Genomic DNA, 26,974 nt, shown 5'->3' on the forward strand with positions numbered 1-26,974 from the left:
GGCACTCCAGTGATGTTGCAGCTCTGAAATATGGCCAAACTGGTGGCAAGTGGCATCTTGGCAGCTGCACGCTTGACTTTTCTCAGTTCATGGGCAGTTATTTTGCGCCTTGGTTTTTCCACACGCTTCTTGCGATCCTGTTGACTATTTTGAATGAAACGCTTGATTGTTCGATGATCACGCTTCAGAAGCTTTGCAATTTTAAGAGTGCTGCATCCCTCTGCAAGATATCTCACTATTTTTGACTTTTCTGAGCCTGTCAAGTCCTTCTTTTGACCCATTTTGCCAAAGGAAAGGAAGTTGCCTAATAATTATGCACACCTGATATAGGGTCTTGATGTCATTAGACCACACCCCTTCTCATTACAGAGATGCACATCACCTAATATGCTTAATTGGTAGTAGGCTTTCAAGCCTATACAGCTTGGAGTAAGACAACATGCATAAAGAGGATGATGTGGTCAAAATACTCATTTGCCTAATAATTCTGCACTCCCTGTATATTTTATAGTGCATTTCATTACATCAGTTTTTTATCATAGTTAAACATAACTTTTTCTGTTTACAAAAATACAAGCACTGAAGACCAAACTGCTTTTAAAAATAATGGCTCGGGCACTATAGCATTTTATTGGCTGTAAATTCTACTGTATATATTAGGCACATGCATTTAGAAATTTCTGAAGGCGACCAATCCCAGCGTTCTGCACTTTTCCAAGCCAGATTTCTGCTAGTAAAACTGCAACACACTAAGATCTATACAAATCTAGATTGAAGTAGGTTGCAATTTTACAAGAATAAATCTGGCTCCGAAAAGAGCCGAACACCACGAGCAGCTGCCCTCTTCCACATTCGGAGGCACATACCTGGTATATACTGTGTGTATGTATATATATATATATATATATATATATATATATATATATATATATACATACTATTTTGGTAAATATGACATTATTTTTATTAGTTGTTCATATTATCTCACATCCTTTTTTATGCCACAATATCTGAAATCTGTAAAGCTTATGCTATATAATACATGTAAGATGAAGATTATCTTTTGTTGTTAAGTAAATGCAGTGTTGAGGGTGGTTAAAGTGAAGTTAAAGTTGCGCCATATGAAAAGGAGAATTTGACAGATCAATAAAAATAAACTTAAGTTTAATTCATAATTTTTTTTTATTTTGAATATTAAACGATATAATGACATTGTAAACCTTAAATCCTAGAGTCCAGCAGAATGCCCGGCTCTGTGCAACATATTTTGTTATGGTGACGTAAACGCCGGCATCCAATTGAAATCCTGGCCGTTAGGCGGCCACGAGTGTAGATAAACCGCCCCCTCTATCTACAGCACATGGTCAACACAATGCGCACATCTTAGTTAATAGGGAGTGAGCCTGGCTGCTTACGTAGAAAGCGAGTGGGGCCGCTTTCTACGTGGGATAGAACACTGACCAAGAAGTCAATCGAGGGTGGAGCGACGGCGCTGTCAATAGCAAAAGTAATATATAAAAAATATAATTTTACAATTATTTTTTTGTTATTAAAAATTAGCGATTTCATATATTAGCGCATAGGCTACATATATGAATGATCTGAGAGCCGCAACTTTACCTTCACTTTAACATTCAGTCAGCATTCAATTTGATAATTAATCTACAGTATCTGTTATTTTTTTACATACAGACAGGATTTTTTTTAGGGGGATAAAAAATAAATCAATTTAATTTTTATTTAAAGATACTTTAATGTAAATTTATATCTGCATAATATACTGCAACTTCTTGCAAACAATCGCCACAGAAAAGAAGCATTATTAAAACTGTCATTTTCTATTTAAGATTTGTATTATTTTGAGGTCCTAGACCATAATCCTTAAAAAGCCTCTCAAGTATTTTATCTTATCTTCTTTGCTGTGACCAATTAGTGACAGATACAAATAAGATCCTGCACAGATCAAACATGTACTGAGCATCATGTGTCAGCCTCTTTAGAGAGACAGCAAAAAATAATAATATTTTTTTAATCTATGCATTATTTAGCATTTTATAGCACATTCATTTTTGAGCTCTATGTCATTTTAAAGAGAAAGTGTATTGTAATATTTTCTGCCCTTTAAAGTGATTGTAAACTTTAACGAATTAAAGCCCAGTATCAAATAAAAATCTTAAAAACAGGGGCACATTAATTCATTAAAGTTTACAATGACGCTAATTTTTAAAAACACTTACCTTTGCGTTATGGTAAACATAACGCCGATCCTCCACCCGTATCTCCTGCTTTCATTAGCATATGGATGATGAATCCGGCTTCCTCCAATCGTTGAGAGCCCCACGAGCTGGACACCAAAGGGGGCACACAACGATTGGAGGAAGCCAGATTCTGCATCATTCTGCTAAAGAAAGCAGGAGCTGCGGGCGGAGGATCAGCCTTATGTTTACCATAACGCAAAGTTAAGTATTTTTAAAGATAAGCAGCTTTGTAAACTTTAATGAATTAAAGTGCCCCTGTTTTTAATTTGTTAATGTTTACAATCACTTTAATGTTTTCCCAATGATCCATATTACCTGCTCAAGTGTATTAAATTATTAATGAATTGCTCCTTCACCTTTGTTTAATCATTTTGAAATAGCTGGTTTTGCCTGTTGAAAACACCACCTATACTTAAAAATCGTGATATAGCAGTAATAGGTAAATAAATCCTTACTCCTGTTTCACTCAGATTCTCCTTAAACCTTCTTGGAGTGAAGTTGCATGGGGTACTAGGTCTCAAGTCAGGTATGAGCCCACAAATTATATGAAAAAATAATAAACTTCTTATAGTAGAGCACCTCTAAAATCTTCAACCTCTCTCCTCGGAGGCCAAGAACAAAACTGGAGACGGAGAGGAAGTGGGATAGACTAAAACCCTGTGAAGGTTTTTCTTTCATGTAATTAGCAAGAGTCCATGAGCTAGTGACGTATGGGATATACATTCCTACCAGGAGGGGCAAAGTTTCCCAAACCTTAAAATGCCTATAAATACACCCCTCACCACACCCACAATTCAGTTTTACAAACTTTGCCTCCGATGGAGGTGGTGAAGTAAGTTTGTGCTAGATTCTACGTTGATATGCGCTCTGCAGCAAGTTGGAGCCCGGTTTTCCTCTCAGCGTGCAGTGAATGTCAGAGGGATGTGAGGAGAGTATTGCCTATTTGAATGCAGTGATCTCCTTCTACGGGGTCTATTTCATAGGTTCTCTGTTATCGGTCGTAGAGATTCATCTCTTACCTCCCTTTTCAGATCGACGATATACTCTTATATATACCATTACCTCTGCTGATTCTCGTTTCAGTACTGGTTTGGCTTTCTACAAACATGTAGATGAGTGTCCTGGGGTAAGTAAATCTTATTTTCTGTGACACTCTAAGCTATGGTTGGGCACTTTATTTATAAAGTTCTAAATATATGTATTCAAACATTTATTTGCCTTGACTCAGAATGTTCAACATTCCTTATTTTTCAGACAGTCAGTTTCATATTTGGGATAAATGCATTTGTTTCATTCATTTTTTCTTACCTTAAAAAATTTGATTTTTTCCCTGTGGGTTGTTAGGCTCGCGGGGGCAGAAAGTGCTTCATTTTATTGCGTCATTCTTGGCGCAGACTTTTTTGGCGCAAAATTTTTTTTTCTGTTTCCGGCGTCATACGTGTCGCCGGAAGTTGCGTCATTTTTTGACGTTTTTTTTGCGTCAAAAATGTCGGCGTTCCGGATGTGGCGTCATTTTTGGCGCCAAAAGCATTTATGAGCCAAATAATGTGGGCGTCTTTTTTGGCGCTAAAAAATTTGGGCGTCATTTTTGTCTCCACATTATTTAAGTCTCATTATTTATTGCTTCTGGTTGCTAGAAGCTTGTTCACTGGCATTTTTTTCCCATTCCTGAAACTGTCATTTAAGGAATTTGATCAATTTTGCTTTATATGTTGTTTTTTTCTTTTACATATTGCAAGATGTTCCACGTTGCAACTGAGTCAGAAGATACTTCAGGAAAATCACTGCACAGTGCTGGAGCTACCAAGCTAAGTGTATCTGCTATAAACTTTTGGTATCTGTTTCTCCAGCTGTTATTTGTATTGCATGTTATGTCAAACTTATTAATGCAGATAAAATTTCCTTTAGTACTGTTACATTACCTGTTGCTGTTCCGTCAACATCTAATTTTCAGAGTGTTCCTGATAACATAAGAGATTTTATTTTTTAAATCCATTAAGAAGGCTATGTCTGTTATTTCTCCTTCTAGTATACATAAAAGTCTTTTAAAACTTCTCTTTTTTCAGATGAATTTTTAAATGAACATCATCATTCTGATACTGATAATGGTTCTTCTGGTTCAGAGGTTTCTGTCTCAGAAGTTGATGCTGATAAATCTTTGTATTTGTTCAAGATGGAATTTATTCGTTCTTTACTTAAAGAAGTGTTATTTGCATTAGAAATAGAGGATTCTGGTCCTCTTGATACTAAATGTAAACGTTTAAATAAGGTTTTTAAATCTCCTGTAGTTATTCCAGAAGTGTTTTATCTCCCTGATGCTATTTCTGAAGTAATTTCCAGGGAATGGAATAATTTGGGTAATTTATTTACTCCTTCTAGACGTTTAAGCAAATTATATCCTGTGCCATCTGACAGATTAGAGTTTTTTGGGACAAAAATCCCTAAGGTTATGGGGCTGTCTCTACTCCTGCTAATGTACTACTATTCCTACAGCAGATAGTACTTCATTTAAGGATCCTTTAGATAGGAAAATTGAATCCTTTCTAAGAAAAGCTTACTTATGTTCAGGTAATCTTCTTAGACCTGCTTTATTTTTAGCGGATGTTGCTGCAGCTTCAACTTTTTGGTTAGAAGCTTTAGCGCAACAAGTAACAGATCATAATTTTATAGCATTATTATTATTCTATAACATGCTAATAATTTTATTGGTGATACCATCTTTTGATATCATTAGAGTTGATGTCAGGTATATGTCTTTAGCTATTTTAGCTAGAAAATCTTTATGGATTAAACTTGGAATGCTGACATGTCTTCTAAGTCAACTTTGCTTTCCCTTTCTTTCCAGGGTAAATAATCATTTTCGTTCCTTTCCTCACAACAAGGAACAAAAGCCTGATCCTTCATCCTCAGGAGCGGTATCAGTTTGGAAACTATTTCCAGTTTGGAATATATCCAAGCCTTATAGAAACCTATAGCCAGCTCCTAAGTACCTATGAAGGTGCGGCCCTTATTCCAGCTCAGCTGGTATGGGGCAGATTACGTTTTCTTCAAAGAAATTTGAATCAATTCCGTTCTTAATCTCTGGTTTCAGAAACATTGTTTCAGAAAGGTACAGAATTGGCTTCAAGTTAAGGCCTCCTGCTAAGAGATTCTTTTCTTTCCCGTGTCCCAGTTAACACAGCAAAGGCTCAGCATTTCTGAAATGTGTTTCAGATCTAGAGTTGGCTGGAGTATTTATGCCAGTTCCAGTTCTGGAACAGGGGCTGGGGTTTTATTTTATCTCTTCATTGTACCAAAGAAGGTCAATTCCTTCAGACCAGTTCCGGATCTATCATTATTGAATCGTTATGTTAGGATACCAACATTCAAGATGGTTACTGTAGGACTATCCTGCCTTTTGTTTAGCAAGGGCATTATATGTCTACAATAGATTTACAGGATGTGTATCTGCATATTCCGATTCATCCAGATCACTTTTAGTGTCTGAGATTCTCTTTTTAGACAAGCATTACCAGTTTTGTGGCTCTACCGTTTGGCCTAGCCTCAGTTCCAAGAATTTTTTTCAAAGGTTCTCGGTGCCCTTCTTTCTGTAATCAGAGAATAGGGTTTTGGTATTTCCTTATTTGGACGATATCTTGGTACTTGCTCAGTCTTCTCATTTTCGAAGAATCTCATACGAATCGACTTGTGTTGTTTCTTCAAGTTCATGGTTGGAGGATCAATTTACCAATCAGTTCATTGATTCCTCAGACAAGGGTAACCTTTTTTAGGTTTCTAGATAAATTCAGTGTCTATGACTCTGTCCTTGTCAGACAAGAGAAGTTTAACATTGATATCAGCTTGTCAAAACCTTCAGTCACAATCATTCCCTTTGGTAGCCTTATGCATGGAAATGTTGGGTCTTAGGACTGCCGCATCAGATGCGATCTCCTTTGCTCGTTTTCACATGCGACCTCTTCAGCTCTGTATGCTGAACCAATGGTGCAGGGATTACTCAAAGATATCTCAATTAATATCTTTAAACCGATTTTACGACACTCTCTGACATGGTGGACAGATCACCATCGTTTAGTTCAGGGGGCTTCTTTGTTCTTCCGACCTGGACTATAATCTCAACAGATGCAAGTCTTACAGGTTGGGGAGCTGTGTGGGGGTATCTGACGGCACAAGGGGTTTGGGAATCTCAGGAGGTGAGATTTCCGATCAATATTTTGGAACTCCGTGCAATTTTCAGAGCTCTTCAGTCTTGGCCTCTTCTGAAGAGAGAGTTGTTCATTTGTTTTAAGATAGACAATGTCACAACTGTGGCATACATCAATCATCAAGGAGGGACTCACAGTCCTCTGGCTATGAAAGAAGTATCTCGAATTTTGGTTTGGGCGGAATCCAGCTCCTGTCTAATCTCTGCGGTTCATATCCCAGGTATGGACAATTGGAAAGCGGATTATCTCAGTCGCCAAACGTTGCATCCGGGCGAATGGTCTCTTCACCCAGAGGTATTTCTTCAGATTGTTCAAATGTGGGAACTTCCAGAAATAGATCTGATGGCTTCTCATCTAAACAAGAAACTTCCCAGGTATCTGTCCAGATCCCGGGATCCTCAGGCGGAGGCAGTGGATGCATTATCACTTCCTTGGAAGTATCATCCTGCCTATATCTTTCCGCCTCTAGTTCTTCTTCCAAGAGTAATCTCCAAGATTCTGAAGGAATGCTCGTTTGTTCTGCTGGTAGCTCCGGCATGGCCTCACAGGTTTTGGTATGCGGATCTTGTCCGGATGGCCTCTTGCCAACCGTGGACTCTTCCGTTAAGACCAGACCTTTTGTCTCAAGGTCCTTTTTTCCATCAGGATCTGAAATCCTTAAATTTAAAGGTATGGAGATTGAACGCTTGATTCTTGGTCAAAGAGGTTTCTCTGACTCTGTGATTAATACTATGTTACAGGCTCATAAATCTGTATCCAGAGAGATATATTATAGAGTCTGGAAGACTTATATTTCTTGGTGTCTTTCTCATCATTTTTCTTGGCATTCTTTTAGAATACCGAGAATATTACAGTTTCTTCAGGATGGTTTAGATAAGGGTTTGTCCGCAAGTTCCTTGAAAGGTCAAATCTCTGCTCTTTCTGTTCTTTTTCACAGAAAGATTACTATTCTTCCTGATATTCATTGTTTTGTACAAGCTTTGGTTCGTATAAAGCCTGTCATTAAGTCAATTTCTCCTCCTTGGAGTTTGAATTTGGTTCTGGGGGCTCTTCAAGCTCCTCCATTTGAACCTATGCATTCATTGGACATTAAATTACTTTCTTGGAAAGTTTTGTTCCTTTTGGCCATCTCTTCTGCCAGAAGAGTTTCTGAATTATCTGCTCTTTCTTGTGAGTCTCCTTTTCTGATTTTTCATCAGGATAAGGCGGTGTTGCGAACTTCTTTTGAATTTTTACCTAAGTTGTGAATTCCAACAACATTAGTAGAGACATTGTGGTTCCTTCATTATGTCCTAATCCTAAGAATTCTAAGGAGAAATCGTTGCATTCTTTGGATGTTATTAGAGCTTTGAAATATTATGTTGAAGCTACTAAGTCTTTCCGAAAGACTTCTAGTTTATTTGTTATCTTTTCCGGTTTTAGAAAGGCCAGAAAACTTCTGCCATTTCTTTGGCATCTTGGTTGAAATCTTTAATTCATCTTGCCTATGTTGAGTCGGGTAAGACTCCGCCTCATAGGATTACAGCTCATTCTACTAGGTCAGTTTCTACTTCCTGGGCATTTAGGAATGAAGCTTCGGTTGATCAGATTTGCAAAGCGGCAACTTGGTCCTCTTTGCATACTTTTACCAAATTCTACCATTTTGTTGTATTTTCTTCTTCTGAAGCAGTTTTTGGTAGAAAAGTACTTCAGGCAGCAGTTTCAGTTTGAATCTTCTGCTTATGTTTTTCATTAAACTTTATTTTGGGTGTGGATTATTTTCAGCAGGAATTGGCTGTCTTTATTTTATCCCTCCCTCTCTAGTGACTCTTGTGTGGAAAGATCCACATCTTGGGTAGTCATTATCCCATACGTCACTAGCTCATGGACTCTTGCTAATTACATGAAAGAAAACATAATTTATGTAAGAACTTACCTGATAAATTCATTTCTTTCATATTAGCAAGAGTCCATGAGGCCCGCCCTTTTTGTGGTTGTTATGATTTTTTTGTATAAAGCACAATTATTCCAATTCCTTATTTTATATGCTTTCGCACTTTTTTCTTATCACCCCACTTCTTGGCTATTCGTTAAACTGAATTGTGGGTGTGGTGAGGGGTGTATTTATAGGCATTTTAAGGTTTGGGAAACTTTGCCCCTCCTGGTAGGAATGTATATCCCATACGTCACTAGCTCATGGACTCTTGCTAATATGAAAGAAATGAATTTATCAGGTAAGTTCTTACATAAATTATGTTTTTTTTACCTCCTCCTGATAGGCTGGAATATATCCCACATGTTATGAAGCTATGAACTCTCATCAGTTAAGTAGGAAATCACACTTCATTTAAGGGTTGGGAAAGAAAGGTACTAAAATATTAATTTTAAAATGTTCTCTCTAAGGGCCAGATGATCAAAAGATTGCTGTGTAAATCTACATTTCTGTCTTGCCGGTCTTGCAATGTTCATGCAAGGATAAAATGTTATTAAAAAAGTAGGCTTTTCCTCACTGCATAGGCAATTGATGGTGCTGTTTGTATATGAAAGTATAAGTCTTACAACCTTAGAAATCCCAAAATCTTTGCTAATGCCTGTGAACATGCGTTTGATAAATTTAAAAATAGATTATGCCTTGTTATACCCCAATTAATCTATGTGCAAACTAATTATCACAGTACATAAATGTATATTTCTTAAAAATGCTCATCTCGCAAATTAAAGTGTCAAGACATGTATATGTGGAAATGCTCACCTTAGCTTCTGTGTATTGCTTAAAACATACCAGTGAAGTTTCCTCATTGTTATACAAGTTACACCCATGGAACGTCCGTAGAATGCCTATATCTTCGCTAAGTAGTGTGATGCTCATTGTTAATAAATTATGGGTATACTGTGCATTTGTTTATAGTGTGTTATTTATAGGCATTATACTGTAAAGTTGTATTTTAACAAACTTAGTTTATTGTAAAAAAACTAGTTTTTTTATGTTCAGTGTTTTTTTGTTAAAAAACCAGATTAGCAGTAGGAGATGATAATATCTCTTAAGAAAGTTGCAGCAACTTTTCACAATTACAATAATGGGCTTTACAAAGTTTGTACATTGTAAAAAAGTTTAAAAAAATTATGAGATTTATAACAATGAAACTATACAGAATGGTTTACTTGCAGGATTTGTACTGTATATGGTTTACTTGCAGGATCACGTTTGCACTGTACAGAATGGTTTACTTGTAAGGTCCTGTTTGTACTGTACAGAATGGTTTACTTGTAGAATCGGGTTCATACTGTATAGAATGGTTTACTTGCAGGATCAAGTTTGTACTGTACAGAATGGTTTACTTGCAGGATCCTGTTCGTACTATATATGGTTTACTTGCAGGATCACGTTTGCACTGTACTGAATGGTTTACTTGCAGGATCCTGTTCGTACTGTACAGAATGGTTTACATGCAGGATCCTGTTCGTACTGTACAGAATGGTTTACTTGCAGGATCAAGTTTGTACTGTACAGAATGGTTTACTTGCAGGATCCTGTTCGTACTGTATATGGTTTACTTGCAGGATCACATTTGCACTGTACTGAATGGTTTACTTGCAGGATCCTGTTTGTACTGTACAGAATGGTTTACTTGTAGAATCAGGTTCATACTGTATAGAATGGTTTACTTGCAGGATCACGTTTGCACTGTAAAGAATGGTTTACTTGCAGGATCCTGTTCGTACTGTACAGAATGGTTTATTTGCAGGATCAAGTTTGTACTGTACAGAATAGTTTACTTGCAGGATCCTGTTCGTACCATATATGGTTTACTTGCAGGATCACGTTTGCACTGTACTGAATGGTTTACTTGCAGGATCCTGTTCGTACTGTACAGAATGGTTTACATGCAGGATCCTGTTCGTACGGTACAGAATGGTTGACTTGCAGGAACAAGTTTGTACTGTACAGAATGGTTTACTTGCAGGATCACGTTCGTACTACATATGGTTTACTTGCAGGGTCACGTTTGCACTGTACTGAATGGTTTACTTGCAGGATCCTGTTCATACTGTACAGAATGGTTTACTTGTAGAATCAGGTTCATACTGTATAGAATGGTTTACTTGCAGGATCCTGTTCGTACTGTACAGAATGGTTTACTTGCAGGATCACGTTTGTACTGTACAGAATGGTTTACTTGCAGGATCCTGTTCGTACTGTACAGAATGGTTTATTTGCAGGATCAAGTTCGTACTGTACAGAATAGTTTACTTGCAGGATCCTGTTCGTACTGTACAGAATGGTTTACTTGCAGGATCACGTTTGCACTGTACAGAATGGTTTATTTGCAGGATCCTGTTCGTACTGTATAGAATGGTTTACTTGCAGGATCAAGTTCGTACTGTACAGAATGGTTTACTTGCAGGATCCTGTTCGTACTATATATGGTTTACTTGAAGGATCACGTTTGCACTGTACTGAATGGTTTACTTGCCGGATCCTGTTCGTACTGTACAGAATTGTTTACTTGTAGAACCAGGTTCATACTGTATAGAATGGTTTACTTGCAGGATCCTGTTGGTACTATACAGAATGGTTTACTTGCAGGATCACGTTTGCACTGTACAGAATGGTTTAGTTGCAGGATCCTGTTCATACTGTACAGAATGGTTTACTGGCAGGATCACATTTGCACTGTACTATTTTTTGAAAAATATATAACATTTTATAATGTGTGAACTATCGTGAATGGGAAAAGTGGCAGCCACTTTCATCTGCTAGATATTAATATCCTGTACTGTTAATAATCTTGTTTTTTTTTTTTTTAAAAACCCACTCCAAATGAAATAACTTTTTTTTGCAACAATAAAGTTAGTTAAAATACAAAAACAATTTTACAGTATAATGGTTAAAAAATAACACACCATATACACATGCTCATTATACCCATAATGCCCAAGCTCAAATAGTTGAATTATTTCCAAGTTTTAATTATCGTTTGGAACTAAAGAGGTTTAAATACACACATGTAAACTGTTATTGTCATTACACACTGTCCAAAGGGGTCATTTACACTAACTATTGCACATTGCAAGGTTACAGTATTGAACATTCTGCTAAAGGAAGAGAACACTTGCATCACACAGTAAAGTGTACGGAAATGCCTCTTTGCAAGACTACTGGCAAAAAGTGATTTGATTACTTTTAAACATTTCACATGAACTTTTGATTCGCAATGTGTATACCTTTACAACATAGCAATATTATAACAATATTTTGATCATTGGGCCCTAAGTATTGGGCTTTTGTGTGTACAAAGATAAAATAAAAATAACTTTGTGTGTGAAACGATAAGGAGGTATGCTCTCCCTGCGTGCTTAGCCCATTTGAATAGGATTTGATTCAAACAGCAAAATACTTATTTATATACAAAAAAATGAAACTACATAAGCAATTCCTATACATTTTATACTTTGTGCAGCTGATATAACAGCAATTGGGAACACATTAAGGGGAAGCCAAGTTTACAGTACACTGACCCTCTTTTTTAGTTTAAATAGAAAAACACTACTATGTATGTAATTACCTATTAATAAGTGAAAGATGGCAGCTATAATGCCTGCTACAACCATGCACAATACTGCCTTCGTTCTGTCCCGCTTGCTGTTTACAAACACGAGACCTACATTCTTGAAGTCACTCATAGGACCAGTGAAGAACTTCATGAGAGAATAGGCCAGTCCGTAGCTGGCCAGCATTTCAATAGCATCCTCCTTGACCGCTGCTATTCCTCGGTTTAAGGCCTGCAAAGAAGCAAAACATAGATATTTAGCCACAGGGTAGCCACATGTGATTTTAGTGCAAATGTTTTATTAAAGTTAAAATATTCATAAATTCTAAACAAAAGAATAAACATACACATGACCTATTTGCATAGAAAGTATTCTGCGAAGTATAACTAGGATTATTTGTTTTTGCACATCTTGGATACAGTGCAACAGGTCACAAATCAGTGACTGCTATGCAAGCAACCAAAGCATACGCTTTACTGATATCCAACATATCTGCACTGTGCAAATATAATAGACTCAAAGAGACATGAAACCCAAAATTTTCTTTCCTGATTCAGATAGAGCATACAATTTTAAACAGCTTTCCAATGTACTTCTATTATCTAATGTGCTTAATTCTCTTGGTATCCTTTGTTGAAAAGCATATCTAGATAGGCTCAGGAGCTTGGAGCTGGCTGCTGATTGGTGGCTGAACTTGTATGACATTCTCCAAGATGCAGTAGTAAGAAGAAGCAGCACTCCCAAATCGTTGTGTTAAAATCCAAAATTTATTTCCATCAGTTAAAAACGATAAGCACAAGACAGCACAGCACAATGCAAATATCACAAACGGAGGGGGGAGCGGAGTCCTAACATGTTTCGTGCTATGCAGCACTTAATCATAGGATTGTATGACATTCTCATTGGCTTACAAATGCGTTCAGCTAGCTCCCAAGAGTTCATTACTGCTTCTTCAATAGAAGATACTGTACCAAGAGAATGAAGCAAAATTGATAACAGAAGTAAATCGGAAATTTGTTTAAAAATGTATAATCTATCTGAATCATGAAAGAAAAGATGTTTAGCATAATGCTAACTGATAAATGTCATCAGCAACAACATTTGTGGAGTAATAATATTTTGTTCCTAATGACTATTGTTGGGTTCGTATTATCGAAGAGAACCAGACGTACTTAGGAACAATCAAATGTATTTTTTTTCTACATAGATTTTGAGAATGCTATGTACTTTTTTTTACCTTCCTGTCATATTCACATTATCCTTTGCAGACAGAGACACAAAAGGGAATAAAAAGCCAGGTACAGTGAATTAATTTACTGCAAATCACTCACATTGAATAATGTCTAGACCAAATTGCTACACAAAATAAAATGACTGATTTTATTTATTTGCTAGTAGAGAACCTGCCAACACCTTGTGCAATGGGGAAAGCTACAGCGTGAGAATGGAAAAAGTATATGTAACACGGGTAAGGCCTATCATTAAAAAAAAAAACATAAGAAAAAAACTGCAAAAAGTAATTACTGAATAATTTATTCTCTTACTAAATATCATGGAAAAATACCACTTCTTGTAATGCAGTCCAGTCACACTCCTCATGATTATTTTTTGTAGTGGAGGTCAAAATGATGCAGTAATTAAGAGACTGTATTGATTTGTGATTCAGACAGAGCATGCAATTTTGAAAAGTTTCCAATTTAATTCTATTATCAAATTTTCTTAATTCCCATGGTATTCTGTGTTCATGAGATTACGTCCCTACTTTTTAACTAAGGATACAAAGAGAATGAAGAAAATGTGATAACAGAAGTAAATTACAGCTAGATTACGAGTTTTGCGGTATGAGTGAAAAAGCAGCGTTAAGGCTCTTTTTCACTACCGCTGGTATTACGAGTTTTGCAGGTTTAGCTGCACCGCACACTTTTTAGGCCGTAATGCAACGTAACTACCGCAGCTTTCAAAAAGTCCTTTTTCAATGGGACTTCCATAGCGCCGGTATTACGAGTTTGCCTGGGAGGCCAAAAAGTGAGCGGTACAGCCAATACCATCCAGATCCATACCGTAAACTGAAAGTCAGTAATTATGGGTTTTATGCTTCCACGCCGTAACATAAAACTCATAACTAAAGTGCTAAAAAGTACACTAACACCCATAAACTACCTATTAACCCCTAAACCGAGGCCCTCCCACATTGCAAACACTAAAATAAAATTATTAACCCCTAATCTGCTGCTCCAGGCATTGCCGCCACTATAATAAACATATTAACCCCTAATCCGCCGTACTCCCGCATCGCAAACACTAGTTAAATATTATTAACCCCTAATCTGCTGCCCCAATTTTGCTGCCACCTACCTACATTTATTAACCCCTAATCTACCGTCCCTAACATCGCTGCCACCTACCTACATTTATTAACCCCTAAGCCTCCGCCCCAACATCGCCGCCACTATACTAAAAAGTATTAACCCCTAACCCTAAGTCTAACCCTAACACCCACTAACTTTAATGTAATTAAAATAAATCTAAATAAAACTTACTATGAATAACTAAATAATTCCTATTTAAAACTAAATACCTGTAAAATAAACCCTAAGCTAGCTACACTATAACTAATAGTTACATTGTATCTAGCTTAGGTTTTATTTTTATTTCACAGTTAAGTTTGTATTTATTTTAACTAGATAGATTAGCTAGTAAATAGTTATTAACTATTTACTTGCTACCTAGTTAAAATAAATACAAAGTTACCTGTAAAATAAAACCTAACCTGAGCTACACTAACACCTAACCTTACACTACAATTAAATAAATTACATTAATTAAATACAATTAACTAAATTACAAAAAAAAAAACCCCACTAAATTACACAAAATAAAAAAGAAATGATCAAATATTTAAACTAATTACACCTAATCTAATAGCCCTATCAAAATAAAAAACCCCACCCCCCCCAAAAAAAAAAAAAAAAAAAAAACCTAGCCTAAACTAAACTGCCAATAGCCCTTAAAAGGGCCTTTTGCTGGGCATTGCCCCACAGAAATCATCTCTTTTACCTGTAAAATAAAATACAAACAACCCCCCAACAGTAAAACTCACCACCCACACAACCTGATCCAATCAGCCAATAGGATTGAGCTTGCATTCTATTGGCTGTTCCAATCAGCCAATAGAATGCAAGCTCAATCCTATTGGCTGAAGATTAGGGGTTAATAAATGTAGGTAGGTGGCGGCGATGTTAGGGGCGGCAGATTAGGGGTTAATAAGTGTAATGTAGGTGTCGGGGGCGGCAGATTGGGGTTAATAAGTGTAATGTAGGTGGCGGCGACATTGGGGGCGGCAGATTAGGGGTTAATAACTGTAATGTAGGTGTCGGTGGTGTCGGGGGCGGCAGATTAGGGGTTAATAAGTATAATGTAGGTGTCGGCAATGTCGGGGGTGGCAGATTAGGGGTTAATAAGTGTAATGTAGGTGGCGGCGACATTGGTGGCGGCAGATTAGGGGTTCATAACTGTAATGTAGGTGTTGGCGGTGTCAGGGGCGGCAGATTAGGGGTTAATAAGTATAATGTCGGTGTCGGCGATGTCGGGGGCGGCAGATTAGGGGTGTTTAGACTCGGGGTTCATGTTAGGGTGTTAGGTTTAAACATAAATTTAGTTTCCCCATAGGAATCAATGGGGCTGCGTTACAGAGCTTTACGCTTCTTTATTGCAGGTGTTAGGCTTTTTTTCAGACGGCTCTCCCCATTGATGTCTATGGGGAAATCGTGCACGAGCACATAAAACCAGCTCACCGCAGCGCTGGTATTGGAGTGCGGTATGGAGCTCAATTTTGCTTTACGCTGTAATTTTCCCTGCTAACGTCGGGTTTTTGCAAACCTGTAATATCAGCGCTGTAGGGAGGTGAGCGGTGACAATAACTTGCAAGTTAATACCGAGCAGCTCTTACCGCAAAACTCGTAATCTAGCCGCTAGAAAGTTTTTAAACATTGCATTCTCTGCCTGAATCATGAAAGAACAATTTCATTAAGCAAACAATGCTCATTCAGCTCTTTCCTATATATGATTTTTATACAGATAGATAACAACAGAGGCAGGGTTCTTTTTGTCAATGGTATGCTTTATGTACTCACTTTCTTTTTTATAGCATTCCAGTCCATTAAAAGCGCGGATAACCTCAGCTTCTGTTATACTGCATCTACATATTGTCCCTTTAATTCCTAATTATTTACACTTCTGAATTCATGTAGGAGACGCTCTTTAGGCATCTAAATTGTCCTTTCACATTGTGTATTATATATTTTTTGCATTGGTTTTATACAAACAGATTATCATTTTGAGTAATTTAACCAGTAAGCAATCATCAAGTAAGAGTAAAGGTTATTAGGATACTTCATTTGCATGTGCATGTATTTTATATAAGATGCAATTTATATATCAGAAGATAGGCTTGGTTTCCAATTCATATAACCAGCTTGTTAGGATGAACTATTTTAATCTAACAGTTCATAGAAGGCAGATACATACAAAAATTAGGTCGATAAACAATTGGTATCAGGTAGCTGTGTGCAACCTGTCAGCAAAGTGATGTGAGACATCTAAGAAAAAACTTTCCTTGTGACCAAGTCATTTCTAGTAAAACATAACTTTTATTAAAAGTATAAAGTAAAATTCACACCATTGATAAAGCTACGGCGGAACACGTCTGGTGACGCATCACGGGGGGTCAGAGGTATTTAAAACCAGTACAAAGTACTTCTTTGACAAGTTCCAGGTCTGTGAATTTTAATTTATAATTGTAATAAAAGTTATGTTTTACTAGAAATGATTTGGTCACAAGGAAAAAAAATTCTTAGATGTCTCACAGCACTTTGCTGACAGGTTACACACAGCTACCTGATACCAATTGTTTATCGACCTAATTTTTGTATGTATCTGCCTTCCTATGAACTTTGAGCATCATAGAACACACCTGAAGCAGGGAGCAGCGGGATGTGTGTCTGTTTCTATCCTGTTATTTGTGCTAGTTTGAGGGTTAAGCATGGGCAGATTACATTAAGCAGCGGAAGCTGGGAGCACCTGCATACTGGATTTATTTTAATCTAACCATTGAATTGAATGCACTGCTTTGTATTCTTGTGATTTTGATTCTATTTAAAGGGCCATTGTAGTCTAAACATTATAAGCTCTAATTCATTAGAGCATGTAATTTTTTTTTAATTATCAACTCTGGTCTACTGTGAATTTAACTCCTGCAAAGGGGTTAAACACACAGTAGATGATGTGCTCTGTACCCACAATGCACTGCTAGTCCTCAGCTGATCCTGCTGCTGGATCCAATCAGCAGCGCTAGTTTCTGAGTTCTGAGTCGTGCGACTAGTGCTGCTTATTGAAACAGTGGCGGGTTCAGCTTGAAAACCAGCAGTGCACTGCAGGTTCCAAAGGGAACATTTGCTGTGTGTTTAACCCATTTGTGGGGTCACAGTAGACCAGGGTCAATAGTCAATAAATGACATGCCCTAACGGATTAGAGCATGTATTTTTTCAGACTATAATAACCCTTTAAATCTTCAAGCAAAATGATCCAGCAACTACGTGGCTGCTTTGTCATATGGAAGCCAGACCCAGTACCTTCTAGTAACTTTGACATTTACATTGTGCTGTAAATGTGAGAAATGGGAGAAGAGCAGTTAGTCAGAGGTCTGATGTAGGCATCTAGCTGGCATCAACTTAAAGGGACACTAAAACCCAATTCTTTTCCTTTAATGATTCAGATAGAGCATGCAATTTTGAGCAACTTTCTAATTTACTCCTACTATCAATTTTTATTTATGCTCTTGCTATGTTTATTTAAAAAGCAGGAATGTAAAAGCTTAAGGGCTGACCCATTTTTGGTTGAGAACTTGAGTTATGCTTGCTTATTGGTTTGCTAAATGTAGTTACAAATAAGTAAGCACTATCCAGGGTGCTGAATAGGGATGGGAAAATGTTTCTAAAAATTCAAAATTTAAAACAAATTTTGATACATTAGTTTGTTTGAATCGAATTTCGAATTTTTATATAACATTCTAACATTCTATTTTCGAATTTTTGTTTTCGAATTTTTCAATAAAATTAGAAAATATTTGTTCGAATAATAGAATGTTTAGCTATGTATTCATTCAATTTCAAAATGTAATATTCGAATTTGAATGTGACATTCGAATTCAAATGTGACATTCAAATTTTAAATAGTATTTCTAGTTTACAACTGTGTTTAATAAATGTAATATTCAAATTTGAATGCTATATTCGAATTCGAATTTCACATTCAAATTTGAAATAGTATTTCTAGTCTAATACTGTGTTTTAAATGTGATATTCGATTCGAATGTGACATTCAAAATAGTGTTTCTAGTCTACAATTGTGTTTTATAAATGTAATATTCGAATTCGAATGTGACATTCGATGAGAATGATATATGCGATTTGAATGTGACATTCAAATAGTGTTTCTAGTCTACAATTGTGTTTTATAAATGTAATATTTGAATTCGAATGTGATATTCAAATGTAACATTTGAATTCGAATGTGACATTCGAATTCAAATGTGACATTCGAAAACTGTAAATAACATTCGAAAATCAAATTTTTTAAAATATTCGTTCTTATCAACATTCAATTATGTAAATCGAATTTCTACAATAACATTTGTTCTAACATTCGAATTCGGATATAAACACATTCGCCCATCCCTAGTGCTGAACCTAAAATGGGCTGGCTCCTAAGCTTTAAATTCCTGCTTTTTAAATAAAGATAGCAAGAGAATGAAGAAAAATTGATAGTAGGAGTATTTTAGAAAGTTGTTTAAAATTGCATGCTCTATCTGATTCTTTTAAAAAAAAAAATTAGGTTCATTATGCCTTTAAGGACAGAGAGGGTTGCAACACATTTATTTGCAATACGTCTTTCATTCAGCCAAGAGGTTAAAATAGTAGCTAGCTGTTTTTAAAATCTAACGTAGTCATTGGGTGGCATTAAAGGGACATTAAACACTAAATACATTTTATTAGCATAGAATTGAGGTCATTGCCTGTCTCCCTCTAGTCATTGGTTTTGCCATGTTGAAATTTAGTTTTCACTGCATTCCAGTGCAGAAACTTTCCTTCAGATACCTGCAGTGAAACCTAGGTTCCAAAATAGCGACGCCCATAATTTGAGGTAGGAGCATGAAATGCAAACATCATAGCTGAGCTACATGCTTAAAAATGTCATGTTCTAAATGTTTAAAATGTGTTATATGCCATATTTTGATGACAGTAATTAAAATTTTATTTGAGTAATGGTAACATTAGAGCCATGTATTAGAAAATGTCACCACTGCAATGTAGCATACAAAGGTTCTACTGAAGCTGCTTAAAATAAACACATCTCAATCATAATTCCATAAAATGGGTTTATAGATAAAATAAATACTACAGGAATCATGGAGTCATTTATAAATAATTCTACATCCATGTTTTTATGTTGCTTAGAGGAGTTGTTCATTTGAACACAACAGTTGCTAAGATACAGGATACATAACAATGCTGGATGCTCCAGGAATAGTGATTAATTGGTACTTAGTTAAAAAGCAGAGACAGCATTCCTATGGAACAATTTTATTAGTTTATGATATTTTATTGCACCTTAATCATTTTTTTTTATCTTTTTCTGATTCAGATAGAGCATTCAATTTTAAACAACATCCCAATATACTTCTATTATTTAATTTGTTTTGTTCTCTTGTTATCCTGTGTTGAAAAGCATATCTAGGTAGACTCAGAAGTAGCAGCTGACTACTGGGAGCTAGCTGCTGATTGGTGGCTGTACATATATTTATATATATATATATATATATATATATATATATATATATATATATATATATATGTGTGTGTGTGTGTATCTTGTCCTTGGCTCACCTGTGTTCAGCTAGCTCCCAGTAGTGCATTGCTGCTCTTTCAACATAGGATACCAAAAGAATGAAGCAAATTTGATAATAGAAGTAAACTGGAAAGTTGTTTGAAATTGGATTCTCTAACTTAATCATGAAAGTTTCATGTCTCTCTCTAAGGTAAAATACATTTTTCAATGTGTTTTCTACAACTCTATGTTGCACCACACATAATAAAAATGGGTAATTTATATTCCTAGGTTATTTTGTGCAAGACTATTTAGTGTACAATAAGTGCAAACTCACAAAAACGAGATCCCACAACAAGGAGATGCCATCTTATTAATTTCTGCCCCCCACCAACTTAGGGCCAGAATACAAGTAGAGCGCTAAATAGCGCTTTTGCAAAAGTGATATTTGCGTGCCACTGAGAAATACCAGCGCACACAAATGTGCGCTGGTATTACAAGTTGAGCGCAATGCAAATGCGAGCTTGCGTTCTCATTGCTGAGAAACATTGCACTCACAAGAGCGTGTTTCCATAGACTCCAGGGGGTAAATTGTGCAGCGATGGCAACTAATTGTAAATATATATGTATATGCTTATATACATATATATTTGTGTTAATGTGTGTATATACATATATATTTGTGTATATACAATGTATATACACATATTAACACATAAATATATATGTATATAAGCATATACATATATTTACAGGGAACACAGAGTTCCTATAGACCGCAATGTAAAGGCACTTTTTAGTGCCATTTTTTACACCCAACAATAGTGAAAAAACCCATCTAATGAAATGCAATAGAATGTATTTAATCAAGAATATTGTCTTATATTGATAGTAAAAGCAGAAAAACAACTGGAGGCTCAACAAACATGTCCTTTTTTTACATCCCACTGTCCTGAACAAATTGGAATCACAAAAAGGACACAAAAGAGAGCACTTAAAAATGAAATAACTTTTTTAAAAATAAAAAAATAAGACAATCTTGAACAGAGAGATTTTTTTTTATTTCATGCTCCACCAATAAAGCAGTGGGAGTTCTGCTTATCAGCTTTCAGTCCTTAAGGCCCAATTGAACAGACCTTCCATGTTAGCTTCACAATTTAAAAATCAGGTTTCAATATCGTTTCACATTTAAAATAAGCTGTTGTTGTCCTGTGGGGGCCAAGTTAAATGTCTAACCTAAAGTAATTATGCATTAATTAATAAAATGAATCAATGGAAATGAAACACCATTGCATTGTATATTCATTTCTTTTTCCTTCTCTTTGCTGTACTTTGCCTTTCCTTTACAGATTCTGCTCGTCTCAAGCCCTCTTAAAAGGCTGGAAATCAAATTTTATAGTAAAGTACACTGCAAAATGCTACAGTTTGCCTAATTCAGCTACATATAATTATTTAAAGCCCAGCTAGCCCTGCCTGGCAACATTCAATAGCGTTAAGATAAAAACAAGGATTTTCAAGTAGTTTGTCAGCATAATTTGTAGTTTTGCAAATCATCAATTAAGTTAGTTGAGTTAAAACTTGTGGCAATAATTTATCATTGACAGACAGTGGAATCAGGGCCGTCTTTAATATTGACTGGACCCTGGGCGAAAATTTTCTTGCCCCCCCCCCCATGCAATTTCGCTCTCTACCCCAACATCAAAAACAACTAAATCAATTATCCACTGCTGAGCTAATCATTTTAAAAAATCAAATAAATTGCAATATGTGAAACTGGACCTAAGCAGTACTAATAAGTAAATAAATATATAAATTCCTCCACTGTGGATTCATTTAATATTCTTTTGAATGTGATTCTGGTGTGAGGTTAGCTGGTTAAAGAGATTTAGGGCAGCCAACAGGAGCAAAGCAAGGTAAAGACTGAGGAGGAAGCATGGAGGTGCAGTATAAGTTTACTGACTGGAACAGCAGAACTACTATGGGAAGCTGTAAAATCTGAGACAGAGAGAAAACAAAAAACTATAAAAATAAACCTTACATTAATGTGTGAAGTATCAGCATGACACTATACATCAGCCACAGCAGCACATGTCACTTTTTTTTTTTGCTAGGAACAAGTTCCCTCTCACCTTGCACTAGACAATGCTGCATGGGGAGGGGTGTGTGTGCACTCACTTATTCTTCCCACTGACACCTTTCTACAAAGCACTGTTCCCCTAACAAACTTCACTTAGTTGATCTTAGGGCCACAGCAGAAAGAGCAGGGCTAAGGGGACCAGCAGACTGGATGCTGTCTGTCCAAGGCTGCATGGATACAGTGTGAGATGAGTCACACAGCCTCAAGACTGAAGAGAGCAGTGTATGCAGCTGCACAGATGCTCAAATCCTCACGTGCTTGCCACTCCAGCTTTCTGCTGCATGCGCCTACAGTCAGCCCTACCCAGAAACAATCCCTACCACCAGAGCAGTGACCTGGTAACAGTGGTAACCCCAGTAGGACCTTTTATGATGCAGTGGGAATGGCTGGATGCCAAGTTAGGGCTTTGCATTCAGTGCTGCATAGTGCACATCTAAAACAGCACATGGCAATAGCTTGGCATATCACATGACACCGGCACGGTCTGGCACAGTTTTAAAAAAAATTATAATAATATATAAGCAGAGTACTTTTGACTGTGACAGTATTAGGACTGAATGTGTGTGTTCCCCTTGTCAAATCAGCAGTCTGGTATGAACCATAAAAAAATTGTATTATTTTTTTTAGGACTCTTGGGCCCCTCAACAGAAACTGGGCCCTGGGCAGCTGCCCCTTTTTCCCTGTGTTAAAGACGGTCCTGAATGGAATAGATGACAAAAACGGAGCTAAGAATAGAGCACAATCTGATATTACAAGTCAATAGTTAAAGATATTAACCAGAGAACATTACGTGATCGATATTTTTTAGCATGCCCTATACTTTCAATGGATAACAAGGGCCAAGTGCTAAATTATGATCAGTGTGCAAGCACAATATATAATGGTGCTGAAAAATGTGGTGAGCCTAGAGACGTGAAGTAAAGTGTTAGAGGGTTAGATTAAAGTATAAAAAAACACATATATAATCAGATGCGGCTCTTGAGTTAGTGAGGCCTTAGGCAAAGCTTGAATATAAGGCCCCTCGACACTAAACAAAATGCAAAAATTAACCAAATAAATATGAATATGAATTGCTCTGGATTTCACTGAAAGAGTAGAGCAATGAGGTAGAAAGGATAGAAAATGTAGAGTAAATGGAGAAGGTAAATAAAGGAGGAAGCAAGAGGTGGGGTAGATTGGAGATTGGGGACAGAAGGAGAATGAAGAGAAAGGAAAAATAATAGTGAAATATATAGAAAGAAAAGAAGGAAGATAGAGAATGGACAGAAAGAAGAGAAAAAAAAAGAGGCAAAAGTTGGAAGAGAAGAGAGAGCGAAAGAAGAGAGGAAAGAGAAAGAGAGAAAGGAAAGAGAATGGGAGAGTGGAGAGAAAGTGAAGAGGGAAATAAAAAAACAGGAGAGACAGAAAATAGAGAGGAGAGGGAAATAAAGAAGGAGAAAATGAAAAGATAGTGTACAAAGACAGAAAGAGGAGAGGACAATGAAAAGACTGAGAGACAGAGAAAAGAGAAAGAATACAGAAGAAGAATGTGGAGAGAGTAAAAAGGGAGCTGGAGGAGAGAAGAAGACAAAGAATAGAGAGAGAAGAGTAAATAGAGAGTAGGAGACAGTGAGAAAAGAAAGAAGGGAGAATAGAGGAGAGAAGAGAGATTGAAGAGAGGTGGAAGGTGAGAGAGTGGAGAAAACAGAAAAGAGAGGGGAGAGAGAGTTTATAGAATAGAGATGGGCAGAGAGAGATAAGAGAGAGCATGAAAAGAGAGATTGAATAGAAGGAAGGAGGGTGGAGAGAATGAACATAAAGAGAGAGATAGGTAATAGAAAGTGTAAGAAGGGAGGCGGAGAGAGAAAAGGAGAGAAAATAAAAAAGAGAGGACAAAGTGATAGAGTAAGGAGAGAAAAGGGGATAGTGCAGAAAGAGAATGTAGCTAGTGAAGGAAGGTCATAGCATACCTGGCAGATGTTTTTTTATTTAATTGTTTTTAATCCTTAGCAGCATTACAGCCAGAATTGTTCTCTAAAGCTCCCTCAAACAGGCTATTCCATGCTCCATGCTTCACAATGTGTGGCTAGTTCTCACATCCTCCGGTTCTTCAACTGATCAAGCTAATCCCTCCTCTCCTCCTCCCAATAATACCTGAATATGTCTATTCGCTGTGTGTGCGATTCACACGGTGCTGCATAACTGCCCCGCATGGTACTCATGTTTTGAGACACTAAGGAGACAACAGGGGTGACATTTAGACATGCAGGATAGGATAGCAATATAACTCCTCAGCCACAACTCTCCTTTTGTAGAACTGCATTTTGGAACATGTAGTCCCCAGGTAAACAGTAATAACCGGCAGAAAGTCAGGGACAGAGCTCCCAGGCACTTCCTATGCTTCTATTTTAACTATCCAACAGCACGCCATGCACATGCCGCACATAACCCCCCCCAATATGAAGATAGAGACACACTGTGAGTCCCCTGTTTATGTGAGACCTTAGGCAACTGCCTATTTGGCCTAATGGTAGAGCTGCCTATGTGTAAAATATAATAAAGTATATATAAAGCACAGACACCTGTGTAATTTTCTATAGTTCTATTATCTATAATTTTTATCTTATTCAATTCTACCCCAATAAAGTTAGAACTCATTTCAACTTTTTTTTTCAGTGTAGTAGTTTATGTGAGGCCATCCAGAATTCTAAAAAAAACTGTTACATCATCCTAATATAAAAGTCATATCATCATTTCACACCCACGGTCCAGTCAGTGGTTTTTAGCAATAATTACAGTCCAGCCTGTCTCTCACAAGAAAAAAAAAACATTTATATTGTGACAATTCATTATGTTGTTATTCCAGTACTTTGGTCAGAAATAAAAGTGTTATAATTGAAAAAAAGAATATATTAAGAATTCAAAAATCTGCAGCTAAATTTATTACAATTTGAGAGAAAACTTGTCAGTGTCTCGAATTCCTGTTATGAACTGTGTAATACTATTGTACTCTTCCTTCCTCGCATAGCTTTGTATTTTCCTAGGCCTAGATTTAGAGTTTGGCGGTAGCCGTGAAAACCAGCGTTAGAGGCTCCTAACGCTGGTTTTAGGCTACTGCCGGTATTTGGAGTCAGTCAGGAAAGGGTCTAACGCTCACTTTTCAGCCGCGACTTTTCCATACCGCAGATCCCCTTACGTCATTTGCGTATCCTATCTTTTCAATGGGATCTTTCTAACTCCGGTATTTAGAGTCATGGCTGAAGTGATCGTTAGAAATCTAACGACAAAACTCCAGCCGCAGAAAAAAAGTCAGTAGTTAAGAGCTTTCTGGGCTAACGCCGGTTCATAAAGCTCTTAACTACTGTGCTCTAAAGTACACTAACACCCATAAACTACCTATGTACCCCTAAACCGAGGCCCCCCACATCGCCGCCACTCTAATAAATTTTTTTAACCCCTAATCTGCCGACCGCCACCTACGTTATACTTATGTACCCCTAATCTTTCTAACTCCGGTATTTAGAGTCGTGGCTGAAGTGATCGTTAGAAATCTAACGACAAAACTCCAGCCACAGAAAAAAAGTCAGTAGTTAAGAGCTTTCTGGGCTAACGCCGGTTCATAAAGCTCTTAACTACTGTGCTCTAAAGTACACTAACACCCATAAACTACCTATGTACCCCTAAACCGAGGCCCCCCACATCGCCGCCACTCTAATAAAAATTTTTAACCCTTAATCTGCCGACCGCCACCTACGTTATACTTATGTACCCCTAATCTGCTGCTCCTAACACCGCCGACCCCTATATTATATTTATTAAACCCTAATCTGCCGCCCCCGCTATCGCTGACCCCTGCATATTATTATTAACCCCTAATCTGCCGTCCGCACGCCGCCGCCAGCTACATTATAGCTATGTACCCCTAATCTGCTGCCCCTAACACAGCCGACCCCTATATTATATTTATTAACCCCTAATCTGCCCCCCTCAATGTCGCCTCCACCTGCCTTCACTTATTAACCCCTAATCTGCCGAGAGGACCGCACCGCTACTATAATAAAGTTATTAACCCCTAATCCGCCTCACTCCCGACTCAATAACCCTATAATAAATAGTATTAACCCCTAATCTGCCCTCCCTAATATCGCCGACACCTAACTTCAAGTATTAACCCCTAATCTGCCGATCGGAGCTCACCGCTACTCACCGCTAAATTTTTTAACCCCTAAAGCTAACACCCCCCTAAGTTAAATATAATTTTATTCTAACGAAATAAATTAACTCTTATTAAATAAATTATTCCTATTTAAAGCTAAATACTTACCTGTAAAATAAACCCTAATATAGCTACAACATAAATTATAATTATATTATAGCTATTTTAGGATTAATATTTATTTTGCAGGCAACTTTGTATTTATTTTAACCAGGTACAATAGCTATTAAATAGTTAAGAACTATTTAATAGCTAAAATAGTTAAAATAATTACAAAATTACCTGTAAAGAGCATTTATTAGAATAGCGGTGAGCTCCAGTCGGCAGATTAGGGGTTAATGTTTGAAGTTAGGTGTCGGCGATGTTAGGGAGGGCAGATTAGGGGTTAATACTATTTATTATAGGGTTAGTGAGGCGGATTAGGGGTTAATAACTTTATTATAATAGCGGTGCGGTCCGCTCGGCAGATTATGGGTTAATAAGTGTAGGAAGGTGGAGGCAACGTTGTGGGGGGCAGATTAGGGGTTAATAAATATAATATAGGGGTCGGCGGTGTTAGGGGCAGCAGATTAGGGGTACATAGGGATAATTTAAGTAGCGGCGGTTTACGGAGCGGCAGATTAGGGGTTAAAAATAATATGCAGGGGTCAGCGATAGCGGGGCGGCAGAATAGGGGTTAATAAGTGTAAGGTTAGGGGTGTTTAGACTCGGGGTACATGTTAGGGTGTTAGGTGCAGACGTAGGAAGTGTTTCCCCATAGACAAC

General features: G+C 37.1%; 1 protein-coding gene across 1 annotated transcript in view; it reads right to left on the minus strand.

Annotated features, from left to right (window-relative positions):
• The window catches only part of ANKH (ANKH inorganic pyrophosphate transport regulator), a 259,550-nt gene that overhangs the window by 90,523 nt on the left and 142,053 nt on the right, over positions 1 to 26,974 (minus strand). The window contains exon 2 of the mRNA XM_053714575.1: positions 12,007 to 12,223. Coding sequence (XP_053570550.1) covers positions 12,007 to 12,223 — 217 coding nt within the window. The remainder of the gene's footprint in view (positions 1 to 12,006; positions 12,224 to 26,974) is intronic.

This window comes from Bombina bombina, chromosome 5, assembly GCF_027579735.1.
Source record: "Bombina bombina isolate aBomBom1 chromosome 5, aBomBom1.pri, whole genome shotgun sequence".
In the NCBI taxonomy this organism is placed as follows: domain Eukaryota; kingdom Metazoa; phylum Chordata; class Amphibia; order Anura; family Bombinatoridae; genus Bombina; species Bombina bombina.